Here is a 24,597-nt window from a genome sequence, read left to right on the forward strand (position 1 = left end):
CAGAGGGCAGTAGTATGGTACGTAAGGGAAAGAAGTTCAATTGGCTAATAATCAGGTTGCTCCTTTGTATATTCTTTAACTGTTTGGTGACTGAATGGTTACCAGAAATGAATTTTGCTCTGAAGCACGTGTTTCCCCCAGCCCTGAGATGCAGCACATGGTCATTTGCCATTCCATGGAAAGAAGCATTAACAATTTTCTACATTATTGTTTGTGCAATGGAGCCTAAGCCATGAAAGAGCCTCTTCTTGAGCTACATTTCTCTAGTCCATCCGGCAGACAGCGAAAGTTCCTGATCTGGTGTTCTGCTGAGCCTGTAGCCAGGATCTTGTGACGTGTTGGGGTGGCTGAGAGCTTGCTGCTTTGTCTAACTAAAAGAACAGGCTAACAGCAGAGTCGACTGGATACAGATCTGAAATGGTTTGTAAAAAGCTCTGAATGTTAGTTAGGTTTATTCTACCAGGTAGTGCACTGTTTCTGATCCCAGCAACTGAAAATACTTCCTCGCTTTCTGACTGTTCACAGAATTACAGTGGGACATTGGACCTGCCAGTGTCTGTGTGCTTTCCAATCCTTTTAAAGTTACATTTTCTAACTCATTTTTCAAACTTTTCTTTTAAAAGTACTTCCACTGGTCTCAGTCTCGGTTTTTACTTGCTACTTCAAGAATTCGAGTGTTTGGTTGTTCCAGTCTGAGAAATCCAGAGGATGGGAAAACAAAAAAGTCAGCTGAAAAACCGACTGTGCTCCTTCAGCTTTGTGTCCTAAGGAAAAAAAAAAAAAAGAAAATCCACAGTTTGGGTGGTTTGAATTTGTTTTAATGCAATTTCAGTAAGAAACTAGTATCACCACGGCATCTTTTTGGCCTCTAATGCCCACCTTAGCCTTCTCCAAAAATATTCATTTAGAACAAGAATCATCTGGAGAATTTCTTCTTTTCAGCCTATTCTGTTCACCAGCAAGCTCTCAGTTGTTGGAGGCATTTGGTAATGAGTTACACAATGATAATGGACTGGGGACAATGCTTGTTATCAAGATACACTGTTGTTGTACTGTGGGTCTGAGGAGCACAGCTAGATGTCGTTGGGGACTTGTAACGCTGCTGCGTCCTTTCAAGTTAGCAGATAAGGTTGGCAAATTTGGCTTGTTCTGGTTTCCAACAGACAGGCTAATCTCTCTGCAGAATGACACCACTGCAATTGGTGTTGCTGAGCTTTCAAAAGACTGAATTATCCTCTCACAGGCAGTTATCCTTGTGTCTGGGTTGACAAACGCTGAAATTCCCAATGAAGTCTGGATATACATCTGTAGGAGCGTGCTTTGTAGCCCTGTGGCTTATTCTTTTTCCTTGCAGGAAACTGCTGCTTAAACAATTTTAATAGCAATAAAGCATCAAAGCCTCCTCAAAAAGCTCATACCTCACAACATTTTCTGTGTGGATGGCCTCCAGGATTGCTGTAGCATCTTTTACGATAAAAAAGGGATGGAGAAAACAGTCGTAACCCTTCTAGGTTGTGTTTCCCTTGGAGAACCATCAAAAGACCTGTGGAAGAGGGAGGCATTCTAAAATCCAGACAGGGATCCTTTCTGGCCTTAAAAACACTGTCAGAGATCTGATATATCTCAAACTATGTGAGGTTTATACACATGCTGCAGTGCGTGGGTCATTAATCTTTCTGAACTGGAGACATGAAATATGAGAGAGAAAAAAAGACCTGTTCTTCGGGGGGGGGGGGGTCTTTTAAAGTATTTCTTAGGCTATAAACGTAACTCTTCTAATTGTTTAAAGGACATGATGGCTTTGTCATTTGAAATTTAAATTCTAACTTGCAGGTTAAGTAAAAGAATGGTTCATTTGGGGAGGGGTCCTGCGTATTTTGTCCTTTTAAAGAATCTGGTTGTCACTGTGCCGCTACAAAAATAATGGCAAAAGCAGAGAGCAGAGCTTCAGAAAGGTTCTTTCCCTTTGTAAGAGTTGTCTGTTTTTTTGATAAAGATGCTAACTTTTATTTTTTTAGAGTTCCTAATGCCCCATCGGTCCAAGGCTTTGCTTGCCTCGGGTCTCTCCTGGCTGCACGAAGCCAAGACTTAAGAGAGCTAGCCTGTCTTTCTCTGTTTAGAGGATCTTCGTGCTCCTAAGTGCTGCAGCAAAAAGAACTGTAATTGGAAGAGAAGCAGGGAAGACAGTTGTCAGTGCTGCTGATTTTTCAAATAAGCCCAGTGAGAACCAAACCACTGAATCAGAGTAGAGGAGCCGTGACATGTCAGAGGCAAGACTGACACGAGATAGATAGTTTATATAACTACTCCACTTCGCCAGGTACTGAGTCGTCCCCTTCTGACCCTCGGGAAGGGGAAATTTTAATTTTATATTTCAGTGCCAAAAGTTGTGCTCTGAGCAGTGTTGTTAGGTCACCCCGTAGTCTTTTCTGTAGTCTTAGAAACTATAGCTGGTATGTACATTTATTTCGTTATTTATTTTTGTGCAAATATGTTTTATTAATGCATTCAGGAAAAAACTCATTATCTTAGAAATATGGTCTGAACTCTTTAGCTTGCACTTGCTGTATTTCCAGCAAGCTCATGTTTGTGGCATGCATGCATACATTTCAGCGCGCTGTTATGGTTCTGCAAGAGTTTGAAAATCAGTAATGTGGTTTTTCTGTTTTTTTTTTTTTTAACTGTTAATTTTTGGAGCTTTGTGATGCTGCTGATTGCCTTTCACCGTTCCCATTTATAGCTGATAATTACAATGAGTTATTTGTGGCTTGTCCTGAAACCCTTGTGTTGAGAAAAAAGAAAAAAGGAAAGTGTAAATTACCAAATTTGCAGTTGTCTTCCGAATATTTTTAGAGTAAGCTCAGCACAGCAGAGGTGATACAGTTTTGGTAGACCTGTCTACGTGCTGGCCTGACTTGTCAGCATCACCTGTGTGGATGATGCCTTGGCATCCATTTTGTTCCCTGTTCCTCTGCCGATCCCATCAGCAGAGGTCCCAGCTGGTGTCTCTACACACTTCCAGCCTCTAAAAAAAATTGTTCCAGTCTCATCCTCAGCAGGTTGTCCCTTTGCCAGGAGAACTGCCATAATTTGCTTTTTTCTCGTTACCGTGTTGTGTGTCACTGTTCCTTTTGTTCAGAACTTTGCAGATTGTGCTGCATTCATGTTTTCTTTTTCTTTTTACAGTTCCACAGGAGAATTTATAAAGGGATCCCGTTGCAGTTCAGAGGGCAAGTTTGGTCTTTGCTACTTGATGTCCCTAAAATGAAAAAAGAAATGAAAGACTTCTACAATGTGAGTTAGAAACATTTCCACTTACTATTATCGTTAATTTAAGAATATCAGGTACTATATCTACGGGTTTTATTAAGCTTTTTTATTATGCAGTGTTTAAAAAAAACACATTTAGCTAGGAAAAAGGCCATGGATTGGAAAGCACTTTACCAGCTTATTTTTTGGTTCTGTACTGCATGTAATTTATTTGATTTTCTTTCCATTTCCTTTCCCGTCCTCAAATCCTTGCAAAAGCCTTCCTAAAAGTAAAGCAAAACAGAATAAGACAAAATCCTGCTCCCAATAAGAAGGTACAAACCTCTGAAACTACGGCTCTCCTTTGAGAAATTTCTATTAAGCAAGCAGCGCCTTTGCTGAATATCAATCAGGAAGAGGAGTTGCGGTATCCTGAAGGGGTGTGCATTGGTACCTTCTTCATCTGGTCAGAGCCAGGAGGGTCTCTGACAGAGCAAGCTGTCTACCTTTCTGCCACCTCGTCCCTAAGTGAAGCATGGAGAGCCCTTAAAAAGCAGCGTCCGTTTAGTTCAGTGGTATTCTCAGAGGTGTGACTGATGACAGGACGTTAACCCTACCGAATGCTGCAGGCACAAATTGACCACCTAACCTATTGATAATTAAAATGTGAAGAAAAACCTATATGTTAACCCTCAGCCCCCACCCTCACGCTGGGTAGCAGTTAAAATCACCTTTGAATTATTCTGGTTATGTTCCTCTAAAATTTTCTCCTCTATCTCTACTTTTTCTGATTGCCACCTGAGCTAAGCTTCAGGCTCCAAACTGCAGAGTGAGGTTGATGTGTAGGGGGTAGTAGGGCAGAAGGGGAACTGAATTTTAAATATTCTGTCTTTTCCTCTCAGTTTGTCTCTGTGCTAAGGGATTAGAAGAGAGTTTAGCTGAACAGAAAGGTAATTTAGTATTGTAGAGCATTTGTTTCTTAAAAGGCAGCAAACATTTAAATTCCTGTGGGGGGAAAAATTCAACTTCCAGAGTTTCAAGGAAACACATCGCTGGGTTTGGCTCTTGGTAATTTTTTATAGCACTCTTTAGGAGCTGAGACTCTGGGTCTGAGCATAAAAGGGATCTTGTAAGGTCATGAAAGAAGATTGATGTTATCGCAATTTTGGTCTCTGTGATCTTCCTTTCGAATTATTTCTTACTCCTTAGTCTGATGGGTTGCTCTTTCCGACTGGTATATTTTGTTTAACTTCATAAGCAAGACTAGAGGCAAAAAGGGATAAAAGGGATAAAATGGAGTTCATGCTGAGTAATGTAGTTGTGGGAAAGAATAGCGAATATAACTAGAAGCATTTAAAAATATGTTAATTCATCTTCAGAGATTATTAATGCCATTTAGTGCTAAGTGCAAAACAAAAAATGTCTTTGTAGACTTTCTTCCATCATTATCCTAGCTTGTTTATTTGTGATAAGCTCATTTAACTGCTGTCTGCTTTTCCCATTTCCTTAAGTGATATTAACACTCCTCGTTACAGTTCTCACATACAAATTTCACACCTTAAAGTTAGAAGGAAGCTGCACGCTTTTGCTGTAGGTCAGACAGCTTTTTACAGTTCTCAGTGCAGGGTAGTTACTCACCAATTCTTAATCTTCTGCCCTTTCTGTTTCTCAAACTTTGGGTGCCCACACTAGAGCCTCCCATCATAGCAAGGGTGCTTCTTTTTCTGGAATTCCAACAAATCGTAGACTCTAGGTCTTTATACCATCTTAAAACTGTAAATTTTCTGTTCTCTACTTCTTTTCTGTCTGGGGGACAAATCATTCTGGATGTCAGTGCTTTAAATTATACTGAAAGGTGCATGAAATTGAGACTGTGATTTGTGTTGTGTTGGTTAGTGACTGCTGCCAATTGATTCCTTGATTTACAGGTAATTCCTCGTTTGCCTAAAGCTGCTGATGGTATTCAACACACTGAATGGCTGTTATTGTATGCTTGTCCCTTTATTTTTCTTATTTTTGTCTTTAAATTTCATTTGTTTTCTTGCAACTAGAAGCTGTGGAGTTCTGCCTTATGAATGATTATCCCTGGTATTCTGTAAAAATGCCTTTTCTGACATAACGTTTTGACCATACCATGTTGAAGCGAGCTAGAAATGTCTCACAAACTCGACTTTTGGGTACAGAAGTAAGAATGAATGAATGTCAAAAGAAAATTACCATAGGTGTAAAAAATATGACAGTTCAACCTGTGCAGGCTTCCTAATGTATTCAAGTACAAAATTGGATTTAATTGTAAAACATTAAAGCAAGTGCTGAAGTAGAGCTGTTCTACCACTAGGTTGGTCAGAACATAAAGACAGAGGGGATGACTAGAGAAGTGTTTTACTTCTGTGCTGTGTGAATGTGATAGACTCTACAGAATTCATGTATTTATATGCATGTTTTGGATATTGTTGTCTTCAGAGTTGCCATTCTATATTAAACATTTGAAATCATGAGATGACAAATACTTCAGTATAGCTGTACAGTCAGGCAGGTTTCTGCTATTTTAGAGCTTGCAATTTTAATCTTCTGTTCTGTACCGTTTTCCTAGGAATTGAAGTGTCAAGCACGAGGGTCTTCACCAGACATTAGGCAAATTGATCTTGATGTAAATCGAACATACAGGGATCATATCATGTTTCGAGACAGATATGGTGTTAAGTAAGTAAATTAAATGTTTTGTTTTGTCTTACGGTTCATTTCTGATCTGCCTCTAACTTCTTTGATCTGTCTGAGAATGTTGAATGTAAACTCCAAACTTTCAAAGCAGAGTTGTCTGTGTAATGATGTAATTAATCAGCATTATTACTGCAAAACCAGATGGTCACTTCCAACCAACCAGTATTTTTGTATTATGATGTAGTCAGTATTATTCCAAAGAAAGACATTTCTAAACAGATTGTTACATGTTAAAAAGCAAAAAAACTGTTAGAAAGAATGGAAATGCCAATCTAATAAATTCAGATTTATTACACAATCATTTTATTTAACTGTGTATTTTTAAAAACAAAATATTTTTTTACATCTGATATCTTTTATCTTCTCAGAGACTTTAGCTTTCCTTTGTATTTTACATCCCTCCTTTCTTACTTTCTATCTCAGAACCAAACAGAGCAATATTTTAGATGCGAGCATTTAATTATTTAGAAATGCAAGCCTTAATGCTTTTGAATGTCTTCAAAATGTTGTTATTCCTACTGTCATTGGATGAGGAATATTAGGCAGCTGTCATCACTAAAAATGCTTAATAGTGAACTAAGTAGCAATACAAACATCAGCATTGTTGCTAGCATGCCGCATCAGCACCCTGCTGAGATGAAGAGGGTATTTCTTTCCCTTCTGCGACTGTGTTAGTTCACTTTAATCTCTTTTTCTTTCCAAGGCACATTCTACAGTAGTCTGCTATTTTCAAAAAGGCAATATTCAAAGAGTTATGGGCTTTAATGTGATAATAAAAGAAACATTTTCTTATATTATTCTTCCAGGTATTTTGCAGACAAATTCTAAGTGAGCATGGGAAATTTCTGCAATGGCTGCAGCACAGGATGGAGTACAAAGCAGAAATTCCCAAGCTGAGAGCACTATTCTGTGCAGACCCTGTAGTTTTGATATGTTCCTGCAGTGCTATCTGTACTTGAGCTGACATGCCTTGCCTCTCAGTAGTACCAACACAATGACAAGCAAAAATGGCTGTCGTGCTTCTGGGCCTCAGTTAGTTTTTATGGACACATTTTAGGTTTAAGCAGAAGCTCACTACCCCATCAGTTTGGGGTTAACAGAGGCAGAGCCAGCTCCAGTCCTTATGGCTGTGTTGTAAGCATGTCCTCAGAGTCCACAAAAAAGCCTTTGGCTGCACGAGGCAATTTCACACTTGGAATAGATCTTGGAATTACTGTACATGTATTATGCATTTCTAGTGATGGGAATGAAAATTCAGAAGTCTTGCTATATAGCAATGAAATAAGGTCTCCCAGGCAAATCAATAGCTTGTTTGACTTCTCGGTAGACTGTACATTTTGAAGGGTCATTCTTTTGCAGGTCTTTAGGGGTATCATCTACTGTAAATATTTCTGAAATTACCATTATTTTATGTATCTTACTGTGAATGAGATTGTGCTCTTATATTCGCTTTCGTACGGTGCAAATTCCCTTAACTGATGACAGAAGATTTGTGTCCTGTTTGGGACCTAGCTATTAATTTTCATTTTATCCTTGTAAAATAATTCTCAAGTTTTGTATCTAGGACTTCAGTTTACACTTTTCTTTGGTTACTAAAAAATGGGTAAGCTCCAGTTTCTGCAAGAGGGTGAACAAAAATGCCTTCCTTAATCTAGATATTTTGGTAAAATTCTTCAAGTGTGCATCCTCTTTCTCAATAGAAAAGACTCAGCTTTTTTGCTTAATCTTTTCTTTTATGACCAGCTAGCTTCTGTTTCTGGACACTTGATCAGTGACAGGCAGAGGGAATTTGACTGGGTGCAGAAGACAGCGTGCAAAACTCAGCAGCTAAATTTTATCAGTTGTAGTTGAAAGTAGTCATTCATGTTTCCAAGTTCTACTCACAACAAATCACAGCAAGTAGGTGTGAGTTTAAAAAAGGGGAAAAAAAAAAAAAAAAAGAAAAGGAGAATTCTCCACCATTATCCATTTTGATGTCCCATTTTGAGAAGAGTGCAGTTCATATATTTTTGTCCTACTACTTTCACAGTTTAGTACCAGGTGACTTAATCTGTTTTTACAGAAAGCAAAAGACTTATATCAAGCTGTTTACATACTTCAAAGTTAGAATTACAGAGATCAGTGTGCTCTGGAGGACTGAGCCATAGGATGGAGAGTCAGAGTTGGAATTGTTTTCCTTCAGTTTGACAGAAAGCAGTCACAAAAGCAGCTTTTAATTTGGGTACCAAGATTAAGACACCTTTGTGCCTGCTTTGTGCATTTCAGTTGTACATGACTGTTTGCAATCAGTAACAGCTGTTAGTGTTCTGCAAACAGAAATCAGCTGTGGGGTGCTTAAAGTTTGTCACTTAGGATAAATCCATTTGAAAGGAGTCCCATCCTGTGTTTCACTTTCCCCTGCTTGTAAAAATAGTGGTCTGATGCCATTGTCTCCTCCAGGTATTGTAGATGAGATGTTGAATCTTTCAACATGCAAAAATCAGAAAACTGCTAAATTTTATGTTTGGTTTACAATCAGAAGCACGCAGAACTGTAGGATTGGTTTTTGTCCTGCTCTTTAGTGCTAGATGAGCTAAATTGGAGAAACAGGTTTCCAAAACATAGTTCACTAATTTTATGTGTTTCTGTTTTTACAAAAAAAAACAATATTACAGCATTTTCCTTTTCTACATCTTTCTCCAGGCAACAATCTTTATTCCACGTTTTAGCTGCGTATTCCATATATAATACGGTAAGTTGTGTACTTTCACACTTGGTTTCTCTGAACATGCTGTAAGATAATTTGCAATTCTGTATCCTCTTTCTCTCTCAAAAAAACACATTTCAGAGACCTTTGGAAGTACAGAAAAATACGTGATTTGTCTGTTGACATGTTTTGAACTACTGAAGTTAAAATGAAACAAAACATCTTGATTATGAGTATCATAGTGGGCAGACTGAACAGTGCACACACTTTGACTGCGATTAAGTATCGTGTCTAATAAGAAAAATGAATTTGTACTGGGGTTTTATACTACTGATATTTTCCCCTATTGTATTATACGCCTTCAGTTAAGATCATGTGAATAATGGGAGGGAAAACACGCTTCGGAAAGGTTGGAGTAAGCAGGCATATTTTGTAGCCTGGAGGGTTCTGACAAATGGAAATGGTTTTAAAGGTTGCATCTTCTTTACTTAAGCCCTCTTTTAGATATGCTCCAATGCATGTGTCAGAGTACATTCTGGTACTAAATTTGGTCTTGGCTGTAATCCTGAATGAGGATTTCTTGAAGTGGAGTTTCTAGACTATGTCGTAAGGGTTAGAAACTTACCTATTTTGTAATGTCTTTTGGCTGTATGCTAAAAATAGAAGAAAGAGAAATACGATCATGTCCACATTTAACTGTGTTTCATGCACTGCCTCCTGCCTTCACTGTGTCCATTTTGATTATCTTTGTACATCTTTCATTTTACATCCATCACTGACGCCTTACAATTTGATGTAAAATACATAATGTTAAGAGTAAGGAAGTGAAGCTAAGCACTAATTAAATACCACTTCATTTCATTTTTCAAAGTTCTAGGAAATGTGGCTTTTCTTTCCTGCTTCAGTTTGTTTCCTCACAGTTCCTTAGCCCATAAATGAACTTTCATTGCTAGAATTTGTTGTCTTTCACTTACTGAGTTACCTCAAGCGTTTTGTTGCAAGTTTCAAACACTGAGAAATAAAACTTGGGAAGGAGGAACTTCCTTTATATATCTTTGGTGGAACATTGGATTAATATCTTCAAATTGCATGAAAAATACTGCTTAAAATCAACTGTTAAAATATAGGTGATGGGAATACTTTAGTGAGTTTTGAGTTTGCTTTTATGTTGCATTTTTCTTAATGTGTTACAGTTCTCTTATGCTTTGGTTTTATCTCTAGAACAAAGCTCTTTTTAATAAGATTTAAATTTGAAAACCCTTATTCAACTATTAATTCATTCTCCTTAGAAATGTTTTATCAGTGGGGCTATCTGAGCAGTGCAATGATAGTGACAGTTGGTTCCTGCCATAAGAGTCAAAATTAATAGCGGAAAGGATGCTCAAATTTATCTCTGGAACAAGATTTCTTTTTCTTCACATTTAATAGCACATTGCTGCTACACTTGAACAGGTTTATAGTTATAGGTCACTCCTGAAAACTCCTGTGTTATCAAATGGTGCCATGACTGTAAACAAACCAAAACAACTTCCTCTGTTCCAGAGGCAAATTGCAACTAAATGGAAAATACATCCATTCTGAAGTAAAATGATCTAATTACTAGAAATTATTAATATTAAAACTGATTTTGTGAATCAATAGAGGGTCCTAATGACCAATCCAAACCTAAAGTTTACTTTTCAGATTGATGGTTGTATGTCATCCCTTCTATCTATCAATATTTTAAATATTTAAAAGTTAAATGTTTGTGCTGGCACCAAGGTTAGAGAATCTATACCATCAGGGCAGGCAGCTTCTTTGCTACCTTACTTGAAAGAAAACTTAACAACTCATAGGTGGGGGTCTTTTGCTTTCAGGATTTTAATATTTCTCATTTTCTAATTTTCAGGAAGTTGGATACTGTCAGGGAATGAGCCAGATCACAGCTTTACTCCTTATGTACATGAATGAAGAAGATGCCTTCTGGGCCTTGGTGAAACTGCTCTCGGGTCCGAAGCACGCTATGCATGGTACGGAGTGTCACATCACTTAGTATATATTAGGTTTCAACCAACCCTATTTAAGTTGTAAATTATTTGAAAATGGATTTATGCTGTTCTATGTATATGTTCAAAGTAAGACATAACTGGAGCTTTATCCTGAGGTGCCACTGGATGTTACAGAAGCTCACTCATACTTCTAAGTAATTGCTTTTGTACGGGGGTATCTTCCAAATAGTTCTTGATGAAAATCAGATGATGCATTTCTTAATCTCTTAAGAAAATGTAACTAGTTGAAAGCTGGTTATATAGATGTCTATATAGCAAGATAATACTAACAGAAACCCGATACAGAATATGTTAAATAGCATTTTGGCTATGCCATCACTTGGCATGACAGGAATCCATAGTTTAAAAAAATACTACTAAAAAAAAATATATATATATATACAAAAACCAGTATCATAGATTGGCTTGGTTTGGAAGGGACCTTAAAGACCATTTAGTTCCAACCCCTCTGCCATAGGCAGGGATGCCACCCACTAGATCATGTTGGCCAAGGCCCCACCCAACCTGACCTTGAACACCTCCAGAGATGGGGTGTCTCACCACCCTTATAACGAAGGATTTCTTCCTGATGTCTAATCTAAATCTATCCTCTTTTAGTTTAAGACTAACAGCGAAGTCCAAGGCAAAGTAGTTTTTAAGTACCTCAGCTTTCTCCATGTCTGTTGTTACCAGTTCTCAGTCTACATTAGTCAGAGGCACTACACTCTCCCTAGTCTTTCTGTTGCAGCCAGTGTACCTGTAGAACCCCTTCTTGTTACTCTTTGCATCCCTTGCCAAATTTAGTTCTGTCAGTGCCTTGGCTTTCCTGATCCCATCCCTGCACAGACAGCGTTTCTGTACTCTTTCCAGGGCACCCAGCCCTGTTTCCACCGTCTGTGCATTTCCTCCTTTTGCCTCAGTTTGACCAGCAGATCCTGCTTCAGCCATGCCAATTTCCTACCTTCCTTGTTTAATTTATTACATACGGAAGAAGAGAGAGCTCTTGTGCTGCAAGAAAAATATCCTTAAAGAGGTGCCGTCTCTGATCAGATCCTCTGCCCCTAAGGATCGTGTCCCATGGGATCTCATCCACTAATTCTTTGAGCAGCTGGAAATTCACTTTTCTAAAATTCAGGGTCTGACTTTGCTCTTAGCCAGGCTCGTATCCCTTGAGATCACAAAATCAACCAGGGCGTGAGCACTGCAATTTAGGCTTCCTTCAGTCTTAACCTCTTTAAAGAGCTCTTCTGCAATGGTGAGCACCAAGTCCAGTAACACTTGTCCTCTGGCTGGGTTGTCTAATACCTGGATGAGGAATTTGCCCTCTACACGCTCCAGAAGTCACCTGGACTGCTTACTGCCTGCTATGTGGCTTTCCCTGGAAACATCTGGGTAGTTGAAATCCCCCAGGAGGATGACAGCCCGTGAGCATGATGCTTCCTGGAGTTGGAGCAAGAAGGCCTCATCAGCAGGCTCCTCTTGATCGGGCGGCCTGTAGTAGACCCCCACCACAAGGCGTCCTTTGGTCCTCCTTCATTTTTACCCACAGGCTCTCATCCTGTTCTTGGTTGTTTCTCAGAGGGAACTCTTCACAATCTACCCATTTCTTTACATAGGGGACGATGCCCCCACCCTTCTTTCCCTGCCTGTCTCTCCCGTAAAGCTTGAAGCCCTCCACTGCAATGTTCCAGCTGTGTGATTCATCCCACCACGGTGCCGTGGTAGCAATTAGATCATAGATTTCTAATTGCACCGTGGCTTCCAACTCCTTCTGCTTGTTTCCCACTGTGAGCATTAATCTCGGCTTTCTTGGTTTTCTCTTTCCCTCATGCAGCATTTCCTGCTCTCACTGTGTTGTTACTTTTGTGTTATTGGTTGTTCTCTCTTTCCGTGTGAAATTCAGTATGACCAATGCATATTGCAGGGATAGAACAACTCTAGGAATTCCAGCATCTGTCATTAATGAGTGATTCAGAAAGCTGTAGCTCTTGGGAGCTTGAAAAAAAATAAATGTTATTTAGCATTTGGGATTTTTAACATTCCCAACAGGCTCTGGTTCCTTTTCCCTGCTTAAGACTTTCACATACCATGGTAGCTTCCTATTTTGTTCAGAGTTCCTGGAGTCCGACACGATGTGCTACTTGGCTGTTTTTCTGTTTGCACTTCCTCAAAGCCATTGCCTTTTTGACCAAAGAAACTGGGAAGAAAAAAAAGTCTTCTGATGAAGAGATCAGTGTCATACAAGAAATTTGAATTCAAAAAGAGCCAAGGACTTGCTTGGAGATTTACGCAATGGTAACACAGACTAAGACAATCTTACAGAAGCCAATATCTCTAGATTTAGTAGTAATCAAAACCTATAAAAATAAAACTGCATAAAAGGATTCTTCTCAGTGATGAAGATTTTTAATTTTTTTTGGAGAAAGTGTTTAGATCAACTAGTATACCAAATCAGTTGATCTGATTTTGATACATGGGAGTTTCACATAGATGTAGTCACCTTTTTAAGATGCTATAGACTGTTAAACAGGATTTGAAAACTTTTTCCAGATTTTAAGTCTTAGTGGTTGGTCTACAACTCTTTTTTTTTTTTTTTTTTTTTTTTTTAAACTCTACCATGAATGTCCCTTGCTGATTTTTGTAGTCACCATTTGAACTTGCTGTGGTGAACCAAGAGGGTTCATCTGGCCGCTGGTGATGTTAGACAGGCAGGTGTAGTCATTCACTGTTTATATTGAAGAAAAAAAACAAGCACCTTGCCTATATTAGTAATATGCAACCTGACATTTAAATTTGTGTCTCTGAAGTACTAAACCTGTATGAATCAGGGAGTAAATTTTATAGCTTATAAGCTGTGTGCTGAATTGCATAATTGGTAACTAGAAAGAACTGGCTTTTGGTTGCTTTTTTTTTTTTTTTTTAAATCCTAGGAATATTAAGTTGCCGTACTAAATTTATTTAGCCACATTCCCTTTTTCTCATGGTGACCAGCAACAGATGCTCATGGAAGTTGGCTTTTTCTTTAGGTGATCTTTCCTCTTGGCTGATCTGACCTAGTATTATAATCTCATTGACACTGAACTGGTTGTATGCATTGATAATTTCTGTCCCTTCTTAACCCTTCCCAGATTTTCCATTACTCTTTCAGGATGGCTAGGACTTCAGCTTGCTCACAATGTGGACAAATGCCACACGTCAAACAGCACAGAGCCCAGCACAAGCTCTTCTGTAACTTCATGGGTCATTACTCTCTGCTGTGAAGCTTTTTTGTCTCTTGCATTGTACTAGCTATTAACTCATTGGATAAGCTGCTTTAGGAGATGGACTGAAGAGATAAAGCCACTTTGCTGACAGAACCAATCAAGTACCTTTGGAAAGCCAAGTAGGCAATATCCACTGCTCTCTGTCTTTACATGCTCACTCTTTTCTTCAAAGGAAGTCCTGTAGATTTGGGACATGATCTCTTTTTGTAAAAGCCATATCGATTCTTCTCTGATGCTCAGTATCCATCTGTGTGTCCACTTTTCCCTGTTGTAATAGTTTCTGCTATTTTTCTCTTAACAGATACTGGAATGAAAACTTACTTAAGTAAGTGATGTCATCTCAGCCACTTTCCAGGCCTCTGGTATTTTAAGCAAGAGATTTCATAAAATAGGTTTTTCAGGTAGTTGATCCTTCAGTTCTTTTAGAGCTGTTTAGGATCCTGACTTGGGAAAATTTTCACTGTCTTCCATACAGAAATTTAACTTGTGTATGGGCCTTATCATCGTTGGGCACTTTCAACAAGTCTTGATAAGCAGTTGAACCTACAATACTCTGTCAAGCTTTCTGCTTTGAAGGTGTTTGAAAACAGGTTTATTAGTATGGTTTTGTTTTTCCTTTTTTAAGTTCTTTTTGGAGGGAAGCTTACTTCTTCATATTTTTATGCTGCTGGTGTTTGATCATTACTGTTTTTCTGACTTGAACATAACTTCAACTTTTCAAAAGATCTTCTTTGAATGGTCTTTTATCCTGCGGTGTAGCTGTGTTTTACATTTCTCAAGTTGTCTGAGTAGTATTATGATTTTGATCTGAGTCTTTCTCTTAGCTTTTCTGAAAACAAGTGGAAGAGGATCTTAGCGCTTTACTTTTCTAGTATATTATCCATAAAGCTACTCAAGATTTTATATATGCCCTTAGTTTCAGTTGTGTTAGCAAGCTGTCTTTACATTATGCTGTAAATTTGTGATATTTGCCTTGGTAGAATACCCCTCATCTGTCTTTATGACCTTCTCTTCTGTGCAGGCATTTCAAGTAGCTGCCTACACTCTTTGCTTTTCTATCGTGAATTTGCAGGGCATATTCCTGGTTTATGTCTTTGTGCTTTTAGCAGTTTAGGGTTTCCTGTTTTCTTAAAAAATAATTAAAATTTGGGTTTCTGCAAATCCACGTGAAGTAGACAAGTGTATGATTGAAGCAAACTGAAATCATCTACCATCATTAATCTGATAATAGTCACCAAGCAAAGGCGTTGATGTTTCACTGTAGTCACTTAGGCAGGAGTATGTGTGTATCCATACATGGACATAATAGTATTGCTATGAATATCTGTTCAGATCCAGTGGTCTGTAGAAGAGTAATGTTCTCAGAGCTCTGAATTTCTTTTTTGTCTTATATTGCTGTCATTTTTATGGTACATAAACCTGTTACACGCTCAAATTCTTCTCCTAGGTTTTTTTATTCCTGGTTTTCCAAAACTATTGAGGTTTCAAGAACATCACGACAAAATACTGAAAAAGTTTTTGTCCAAACTTAAGCAGCATTTGGTAAGTAGTTACAGCACAATAAATGGAATACTATTTTACAGCTTGCTGCCTTATTTTTAGTCTCTATTTAAAAAGTTCTTATAAGAGGAGTTGATCGTCCTTATAAAATTTGGACAGAGTAGTATTTTCTCAAAGGTAAATGTTGCACAGCATCTCTTCTAATGCTCTTAAACAAGAAATAACACTTTATTTTTTATTAATTTTGTCTGTATTTGTTCCAAACAAAGAATAATGGCCATATTTTATTTTTCTAGTGGGAAGAAAATGCTCTCCTATTAGTCATAAAGAATTTTCTTTTACAGTCTGGTTAGGTCTGCAAGAATCCTTCTCCATATCTTAAACAGTAGTGTAAAAACTGCTCAGCTGCAGCAACATCTTCAAAGAGATCACTTTGAAGAGAGCTGTTTACAAACATTGCCTTCCCAGGACTATATTATTTTCTGTTTTGGTGTTTTTATCTCCCTAAGAAAAAAAAAACAACAAATTTGAGAACAACCTAGCACCTTGGCAGTGATAAATAGCATCTAATGTGTGCCTCATGTCTTGTAAACTAGAATTTAATATCTTTTTTAACAACATGCTGTAATACTAGCTCATAACATTGAATTAGGCAGATCTGGTTAAAAAAAAAATAAAAAATGTTAGGAGGTCAAGCCCAAATTAGTCCTAGAAGACAATCTTGTACTTTTTTAAAAGAAAAAATCCTTTAGCAAATCCTTGTAAAAGTTTTAACAACAACAAAAAACAGCAGTTCTGTAACTGACTTGGCTCTGAAATGGAAGTTGTAATTTTAATTTTTAAAGCACACGATAATGATTCTTATCAAAAAATGTTGTAGTACTCTGATTTTTGAGATTTTCATGTTTCAGGAACAAAATATATAGCAATCCCAAGAAGGTTGGTTGATAATGTATATGAGTGCTGAAAGGCCTGTATACTAACTGCAAATGCAAAAATAATTTCATATGATTGAGGTGATACAGGTTATGGCTGGCATAATATCTGGTTTTGTATATTGCTTATATATTCATTATTGCTGCATTTAATAATACAGAAGAACTGGTTTTTTTTGTTCGTTTGTGAATATTTTTAAAACTTTTGTGTTTTTTACAGGACTCGCAGGAGATGTCCACTAGCTTTTACACAACAAAATGGTTTTTCCAATGTTTCCTTGATCGTGTGAGTATACTTTCCATTTTCTACATCTTCTATTTCTAATCCAGGGTTGGGACAGACTGTTTTCACACTGTTGCTTGGTTCTTTCGTTGCAGACCCCCTTTACATTAAGCCTCAGGTTATGGGATATCTACATACTTGAAGGAGAGCGGGTTCTCACTGCTATGTCATACACAATTATGAAGCTACATAGAAGTAAGAAATCTCTCAAATATTTGAATGCTAAACATACATTCATCTGGTTTCATTCTTATTTTGTGTAGCCTTTGTGTTAAAATCTTAGTTTCCTGTTTGCTTTATGCTATTTTTTACAAGCGTCTTTCTCTCCTCATGAAAAAATAGAGCAAAACCTTTCTTTTATTAATGTGTGATTGCCAAAGAAAAATTGTATTATCTTGGCAGCAGGCTTCTAGATGGTGTTACACTTGCCTAAAAATCGTAATTATGTTAAATGATAAGACAAGTACAGTTGAGCATAGGTCTTTAAAAACTTAAATATTTTTTTGTATTCGTATTTGAATGCAAGTAACTCAGAGAAATAAAATACCTATTACAGAAAGAAAGTTAATTAAACATCGACATAGGTTGAGTTGTGGTGTTGATTAAAAAATGGGAAAAAAATAATCTAGTTCCATGGTTTAGAAATGGCTTGCTAGCCACTACAGGATTTCATTTAATAAAATAGTGCTAAAAGAATCTAGAAAAGGTGATGTCTTGTGCCCATAAATACCTGAAACTCTATCAGCAAACAATTCAGCAGTGAAGAATCATCAGTGTATATCTCATTTTTATACTGATTTTTGTCCAAGAACGTCATTAAAATTCAGCTTTTCTGTAGGTTGGATGGCCTTTTCTTCCATATCTTGCCTACAGGGAAAATAAGATAGGACTTTTGAGCAGAATTGTCCAAAGCATTTATGCCTGCATGGCTTCCCATAGTGATTTAGCACATTAAGCTCCAATTTTGAAGATCCGTGTTACCTTCTAAATATTCTTGGGCATTTCTCAGGAGACCTTGTAGCTCAAGTTTGACAAAGTCCTGTGGGACTTTGGCTTTTTATTTCACAGAGAGTCATGTAAATTCAGAGGTCAACATGGAGCTCTTTGCAGAATTGGAGTTTCGTTTGCTAGCTTATCCTCCTTAAACTGTAGTAACGCTGCATCATTGTCTCGCTGCAGTGTGTTCATTAGGATGTTCATAAACAGCTTTGAAAAACATTATATTTCTTAATTGTACTTTGAACAGCTAAACATTTGGGGGCAAATTGTTAGGCTTAGCATTTTGATTTATTGTCTTTATTTGCAAATAGACATCTGCTTGAAATTTTTCTGTGTTCGCTGTTCTTCTTATGGGAAGACCTGAGCAAAACTTCTGGGTGGAGGTTTGCTTTCTTAGCAAGTACGTAGCAACTTCCTCCATGATCAAAACACCAAGAGTTATTTTATGGCAACAGAGGAGAGGTGAGAGGACTTGCACAGAAGTTGACAGAAGATGGATTCTGATCTATTTTCCGGTCTTTACTTGTATTATCTAGCATTAAAAACATTGAATGTATGGCTGTGCAATCCAAGTTCCATTGTGTAATACATGTCAAGAGAATTTTTATTACAGTGGCAAAAGCATTTTTGATGGTTTGTGTATAGAAGTTTAGCATTCTGGAACTTTTGATGGCATATGTAGGCTTAAAGTAACAGTATGGATATGGGGTTACAGCCTAGCAAGCAAAATATGTTTGTGTGGGAAACATGGCCTTACAACTATGTAAAAGGGGGAGAAAATCTGATAACTGTAAAATGACTTTCAAAATATAACCTGTATTAATTGAAGCAGCAAAAAATGCCCAACGCATTGGTACTAAAGTGTGAACTGCCACCATCATTTCATTCGAAGTTTAATTCAGTTGTGAATCAGAATACCTTAAATGTCAATTTTTAAACTGTTTTACTGCTTTCAAACCTTTCAAACAGAGATGATGTATATTGTAAAGGTCTATGCCAGTGTTGTGTAAGTCAGGGATGCAGGCTGGAAAATGAAGACCTGAAACTATTGGATATAACTTAAGCAGGATAAAGGCAGATGACTTGCATTTAGTTGTGTGAAGATGCCCCTTTTTGGGAAACGGTGTTCCTAGCAGAGAATGATTAGTAGAAATCACATTCAAAGTTGCAAGTGAATTTCTGATGCATTCTATAGATTTTTTAATGTAGAATTCTATTTCCTGCTTAACTAATAAGCCTTTTCATTCTATTTTGACAACAAGAACATCTAATATTTTACGTACATTTCTGAAGTTTAATGTTCATAATCACAAGATATTTTTGTTCATAATACTATTTTCTTCTTGTAGAGCATCTGATGAAATTACAAATGGAAGAGCTTGTAGAATTTCTGCAGGAGACTCTAGCTAAGGATTTCTTCTATGAAGATGACTTTGTAATAGAGCAGCTCCAAAATTCTATATCAGAATTGAAACGAGCGAAGCTGGATTTACCAGTAGCTGGTAAGATACTTGTACACCTACACTATTAGATACTTGGAGCTTTTCACACGGTGCCCATCTTAAAAATGCTAAATCATGATGTTAAAGACTATGGAAACAGTTGTCTCTTCATCACTGCATAGTTATTTCTGCCAAAATATTTTACCATTTAAAATCAACACTCTTCATTTTATGAGTTTGCTTTTTTTGCTAATGGCAAAGCACTTTAAAACACACCAGGTTCTAATAATTTTATTAATTTGGTTTTATGAAATGGAAATATCCGTAAGATAGAAGATTAAATATCAGGGTTTCCAACTGTTTGAAGCAACACTGTTGTCTGAGAATACAAATTGTTTTGTAGCTTGAATAGTAGGTATGGAACAAATGTCAGGCCAAATAGTTTCTTCTATCGGTCCAATCCATTTTTTAGAATTCTTTGCAGGTGATACACCTTCTGGGTGTTCAGCTGAATTATTTTCTTCATTTCTTCTTAGCCTTTGTGTTCATGCATTTCAGTTGCAGAGCAGAGACTGTTGTTTCTCAGGACACTACATAAGAAGTGTCTATAGGGTCTCTTCTTCCTGTTGAGAGATTATTTTCTATTACTGCCCTCACAATATTTAAATTAAATTTTCTTGTGATTATTCTTAGTTCTTTTTTTATCCTTGCTAATTTGTAAAATAGTATGTGAGAAAGAAACATGCCTTAAAATTTTAAAAAATATGGCAAAAATGGCCTTAACATAACTTTATTAAGTTGTTATGGTTAGCTTACAGAAGTTCAGAAATGTCAAAACAAAGGTTGCCTATGTAGCCTTGTTGTGATAGTGTAATCGTGAAGCTCTTCCATTTTAGAACTTCATTTTCCTGTTCCTCTAGGAACAGGAAACTGTTCTCGTATTTGTATACACTCATTTATTGCATGTAGTATTGGGCTGTTTCAGGGCTCCTCATCACAAATAGGTACCTGTTCTAGTTCTAAAGCATGCAGTCAGACGCCTTGTGTGTCTGTTTCCCATCATCTTGGCTTCTTGTCCCAGTTTCTCTTGCTCCTATTCTTATGTTTTTCCCTCATTCTGACATTTCTCCCAGCACACTTTATCCCACCCACCATAGGTCTAAGTCTTGTTCTCACTTATCTCATCTGCTCAGTTTTCTTGTTCCTTGTAATGCACACACTCCATGTCCAGTTAGTCTGCAGCTCTTTTCCTCATTACTGCTTGTGCTGTTTCTTCTTCTTTCTAATCACAGCCTTCCCGTCCTGCTTTCTCCTCATCCTTTTTCCCCAAGCTAGGTTGCAACATTTTCTTATTCTTCAGAGCAAGTTGCTCTTTTCAGCACCACTCTTCAGTTGTCTGCTTTGGCAGACATCTTGTCTCAGCTGATGCTTCATCACGGTGACTGGTGGTGGATAAATATGTTAATGGACAACTTTGTCTTTTAGCATCAATTCCACTCCATCATGCTAGAAGAAGATAGGATCATCAGAGTGCCCTGTTACATTTTAAATACTGTGTTATCCGTGATTGTGTGTGAAGATTTTTTGCCCCCTTTCAGAAACTCAACGTACTTGTAGTTGGGTAGGTTTTTTGTGGATGTGGTAAAGCAAATTTTACCAGTGGGGAGTTTATTTTCCACTTGAAAAGTGGAAAAAGCGTGGTACTGAAAGAATTATGAAACATTTTGTAGTTTGATATGTTTGAATGAATTAATGCTTTTTTTTTTTCCACCCTGGAAAATCACATATATGCAACTTGTGTTGAGAGTTTCTGTGGCAAATACAGAATTTACTGTAAATTTTCTTGAAAGAAAAAAATGAAGGCTGTTCCAGACTGACTTATGTCTTAAGGCTTTTCTTGTGAGAGAAGGCAAAAAGTCTTCAAGTGAAGTTATGTTTGAGAGTACTCCTAGATCTTGAAACAATTAAAGGAGGCTGTACCTGACATTAAGAGCCACAAAGTGGTTATCTTGCAATGCAGTAACAGAAAGTGTGAGGCACAGGGAGTTGTCTTGTGGAAACAAAAAACAGAATTTAGTGAATGCATCTTCTTGACATGGAGTGCAAGTTGTGTGGTTTCATATTTTGTACGTCTAGGAGTGACTCTTGATGTGACTAGCTGGCAAGACAGTAATTGTTTTAATCCGTATCAGTTCGTTCTTTTAGAAAGCTAAAGCAATGTCAGTGTCAAAACATGTCTTCTTTTCCAACACGAGTGAGGAAGGTTGAGTATTAAAATACAAATAAGAAAAACAAAGCCAAAGTAAAGTATATTTTGGTGCTGGATGAGGAAGTGAGGCTTTTTCTTTTTCATTTCAAAGTAGCCTGGGAAAGCCTCTCTGTGTGGTATATTTTTGCCAGGGGTAAGTGGGAACATTACTTAACCTTTCACAAAATAAATATGAAATGCCTTTATCCTAATCCTTGGAAATCTAGCTGATTTGTCTGCTGTTATCTGTAGTTGAGTGAGGCTGTCTCATTTGTTCTTCATATGAATTTCACAAGCCTTTGATTTTTTTTTTTTTTACTGTTCATTTTGGTTTTACTAATCACTGTCTTCAGGCAGTAATATTTTTCTGCAGGTTCTCAGCATTCTCTAGACATTCAGCTTCAGCTTTGCTTATGTGTACGTCTGATTACTCTCTCTTCTACCTTGAGTGTCTTTACTATTTTTCTTTTAGTTTCACATAAAACTTATGAAACCATTATACATCATGAAGTAATACACACACAAAAAATCAAACTGTTCATTTAAGTATCCTTTGTAGCTTGAGAAAATAATGTTTATTTTAGTTTTCTCAGCTGAAATCAGAGCACTACTTCCTGTCTTGTACTTTTTTGCACTGAGCAATAATTACACCTTTAATAATTAAGAACTAAAGTAAAAATTAATGTTAGAAAAAAAAAAATCTTCATCTTACAGTTGCATTAGTATCAGTCATCCAGGAATAGCAGTGAGCTAATTGAGCTCTGTGGAATTTTCCATCTGGCATCCTTTGTTAGGCTGTATAGATTTTCCTGCCCTAGTAGGGTAAACTGTGGTAGGATATTAAGAGGTAATAATTTTTGTGTTGCTTTAAAGTGGAAGTCTGCTTATGTCTAACGTAGCTTTCTCTGGCTTGCTTCTTCCATGGAGGGAAAGGACTTGATTCAACACTTTCTCACCGATAAAGCCAATAAAATGCTCAGCCAGAACATTTGACATTCCAGGGGCACAGTTGAATTGATCATGCTAATTTTGGATGTCAGCTAAATGGCTTTGCCAGTATTAGGACTATTTTGCATAAACCAGACCACAGATTTTTATGCCTTTCTGTAGTAATTTCTGGTGTAAGTGCTGTCCAGAATAGTGCCTGTACCGAGGGGCTGCAAGCTTCAAAGGATGGCTCATAACTTAAATACTGTTCTCAAAACCCAAGGTAGGCATCCATGTTTCAGTGACTGTATGGAAACTTCAGAGTGTATGGGTAAATGTGCTGCTTGTTGTCGAGTCCTCAGAGGGCCACGATGTGACAGCTGTATGTAGAAATGGTCCTATAAGGTACTTCTCCTTGAGTTTTTTTAGTAGAAAATAAAAACAGATTTTCTAGGTTGACTGGAACATTATGAAGGGTGGTACCAAAGCAGGCTCTTGAGCAGCACAGTCATATAAACCTGTATGGTTTAGGATTTACATCTTCTCAAGTAGCTAGATCTGACACAGAGTGGCCAATCTCTTCCTTAATTCCTTAATTCAAGGACAGTGAAAAGAATTTCATTGGTAGATGCCATTGTTTCTCTTTTTTTTTTTCTTTTGTTGGTTCAGATACTTTCCTTGTCCAAGTTCTTGAAATGCTCGCCCACGTTTTGATTTAAGATGTCCTGAAGGACAGAGAGATCCTGGGTCTTTTTATTTTTTAACTGAAAGTTAAATAGACCATATAGCAATGGAGAAGGCCTTAAATTTGAGGTGCAAGACCTGGTTTAAAGAAATATTGCCAAATTTGAAAGCTGCCATTGTCCTTTTGCTGAACTTAGTGCATGGTAACACCTCCTTTAAACCCTCAGTTCTTTTAGTTCTCCCAGTCTTACCTGTAGTTAGGGACAACTAGCAAAATCTGAATCTTTTATTTGTCATAATTTTTTAAACGTATACCTGCTATTTTTCTTTAAAGGTATATTTTAGTAAATTTTTATGAATACCTTTTATTAAAATCTTTATCTATTTTAAATACTCTGTGATACTCAAATAATGTCTGTTTTCTGCTCTTAATACATATTTTGATGGCCAAAATAATGCAAATATGTAAGTCAGCTTTACTTTGTTTCTGATGGTGTATCTCTTTGGGTTGTGTTTTATTTCAGAGGAACTTTGGATTTTTCACTTGTACTTGAAGAATACACAAGTATTTTTTCATACCACGTGCTTTGCATTTTAATCAACTAATTTTTCTGCCTTGTTTCTTGTGTGTTATGACTTTTACAAGATTATGAAGGAAATTGGCCTATGAAATTATACTAATACATAATATTTTCAACCGTTTTAGACATTGGCTTTGCATCATTTCAAAATCTTTACTGCTTAAAACTTGCATGCTTTTGTTGAATAAGATCCAGATAGTTACATTGGTTATTTTTCACAGCCTTAGCTTGAACTGAATTTTCAAGAAAGTTTATTTTATGGAAGAAATGTGGAGATAGGGATATGAAATGAAAAAAAATGAAAAGTGGTTAATTTTAGAATTTATTTATTTTTTTACAAAGACCACTTACAGACTTACAGCTAGTTACCCGTAGCTTCAGACCGATGACCAAGTTTGTTATATTTTTCTATTGTTTCACTAAATGCAGATGTTTATAAAGTAAGGTTTTGTTATTGTCAGTATTACAAAAGTATTACACAGCAGCAGAAAGACAAAGAGTGTATTTTGCTCTACCATCATCAAGTTGTCAAGCAAGGTTTCATTTCAGTATCTCCTCCCTGGCATATAAAGGAGGAGGAAGAGAGAGTGACTTTCAGGCAGCAGCTTGAGCTTCTTGTGCAGACACTTAAATTTCTTTAAAATTCTCTTGGACTTGTAAACAGAACAAGTAAGATGGGAAGTCACTGATGGAAAATAAACACAAAATATCAAGATGTCATTTTAAGAGTTGTTTTTATGACCATTACCATCCTTGAAAACTGTGTTAGAACAGTCAGAGTGCATGTATTCTGGTCCTGAAATTAAGGACTAGACTGTTATTCACCAGAGAGAGCACTTAAAGCACTTTACTCCAATTATATGTCTGCTATTCAATGCATGAGGCTGTTAGTGCCTCCTGGAGCAATTATCTGTAAAAGTCTTGTAGTTGGGATCGACTTCCACTGGGTGGTGACCAAGACTTGCTAGAGCAGGAGTAAGTGAGTAGACTAAAACTTTCTTTAATATCACTTGAATTTTTTATCTTTTGGTCAACAGTCAGATCTGCTGATA

At 37.1% G+C, this 24,597-nt stretch overlaps 1 protein-coding gene across 2 annotated transcripts in view; it reads left to right on the forward strand.

The window, feature by feature from the left end:
• USP6NL (USP6 N-terminal like) overlaps positions 1-24,597 on the forward strand; it is a gene marked incomplete at its 5' end in the record, with an annotated part of 117,876 nt that overhangs the window by 84,776 nt on the left and 8,503 nt on the right. For both annotated transcript variants that reach the window (XM_084299017.1, XM_084299018.1), the window contains 8 exons: positions 3,187-3,294; positions 5,843-5,952; positions 8,653-8,701; positions 10,545-10,665; positions 15,394-15,488; positions 16,602-16,667; positions 16,760-16,859; positions 19,013-19,165. In XM_084299017.1, the coding sequence (XP_084155143.1) occupies positions 3,187-3,294; positions 5,843-5,952; positions 8,653-8,701; positions 10,545-10,665; positions 15,394-15,488; positions 16,602-16,667; positions 16,760-16,859; positions 19,013-19,165 (802 nt within the window). The remainder of the gene's footprint in view (positions 1-3,186; positions 3,295-5,842; positions 5,953-8,652; positions 8,702-10,544; positions 10,666-15,393; positions 15,489-16,601; positions 16,668-16,759; positions 16,860-19,012; positions 19,166-24,597) is intronic.

The sequence above is a fragment of the Netta rufina genome (assembly GCF_964035555.1).
Source record: "Netta rufina genome assembly, chromosome: 1".
Classification (NCBI taxonomy): domain Eukaryota; kingdom Metazoa; phylum Chordata; class Aves; order Anseriformes; family Anatidae; genus Netta; species Netta rufina.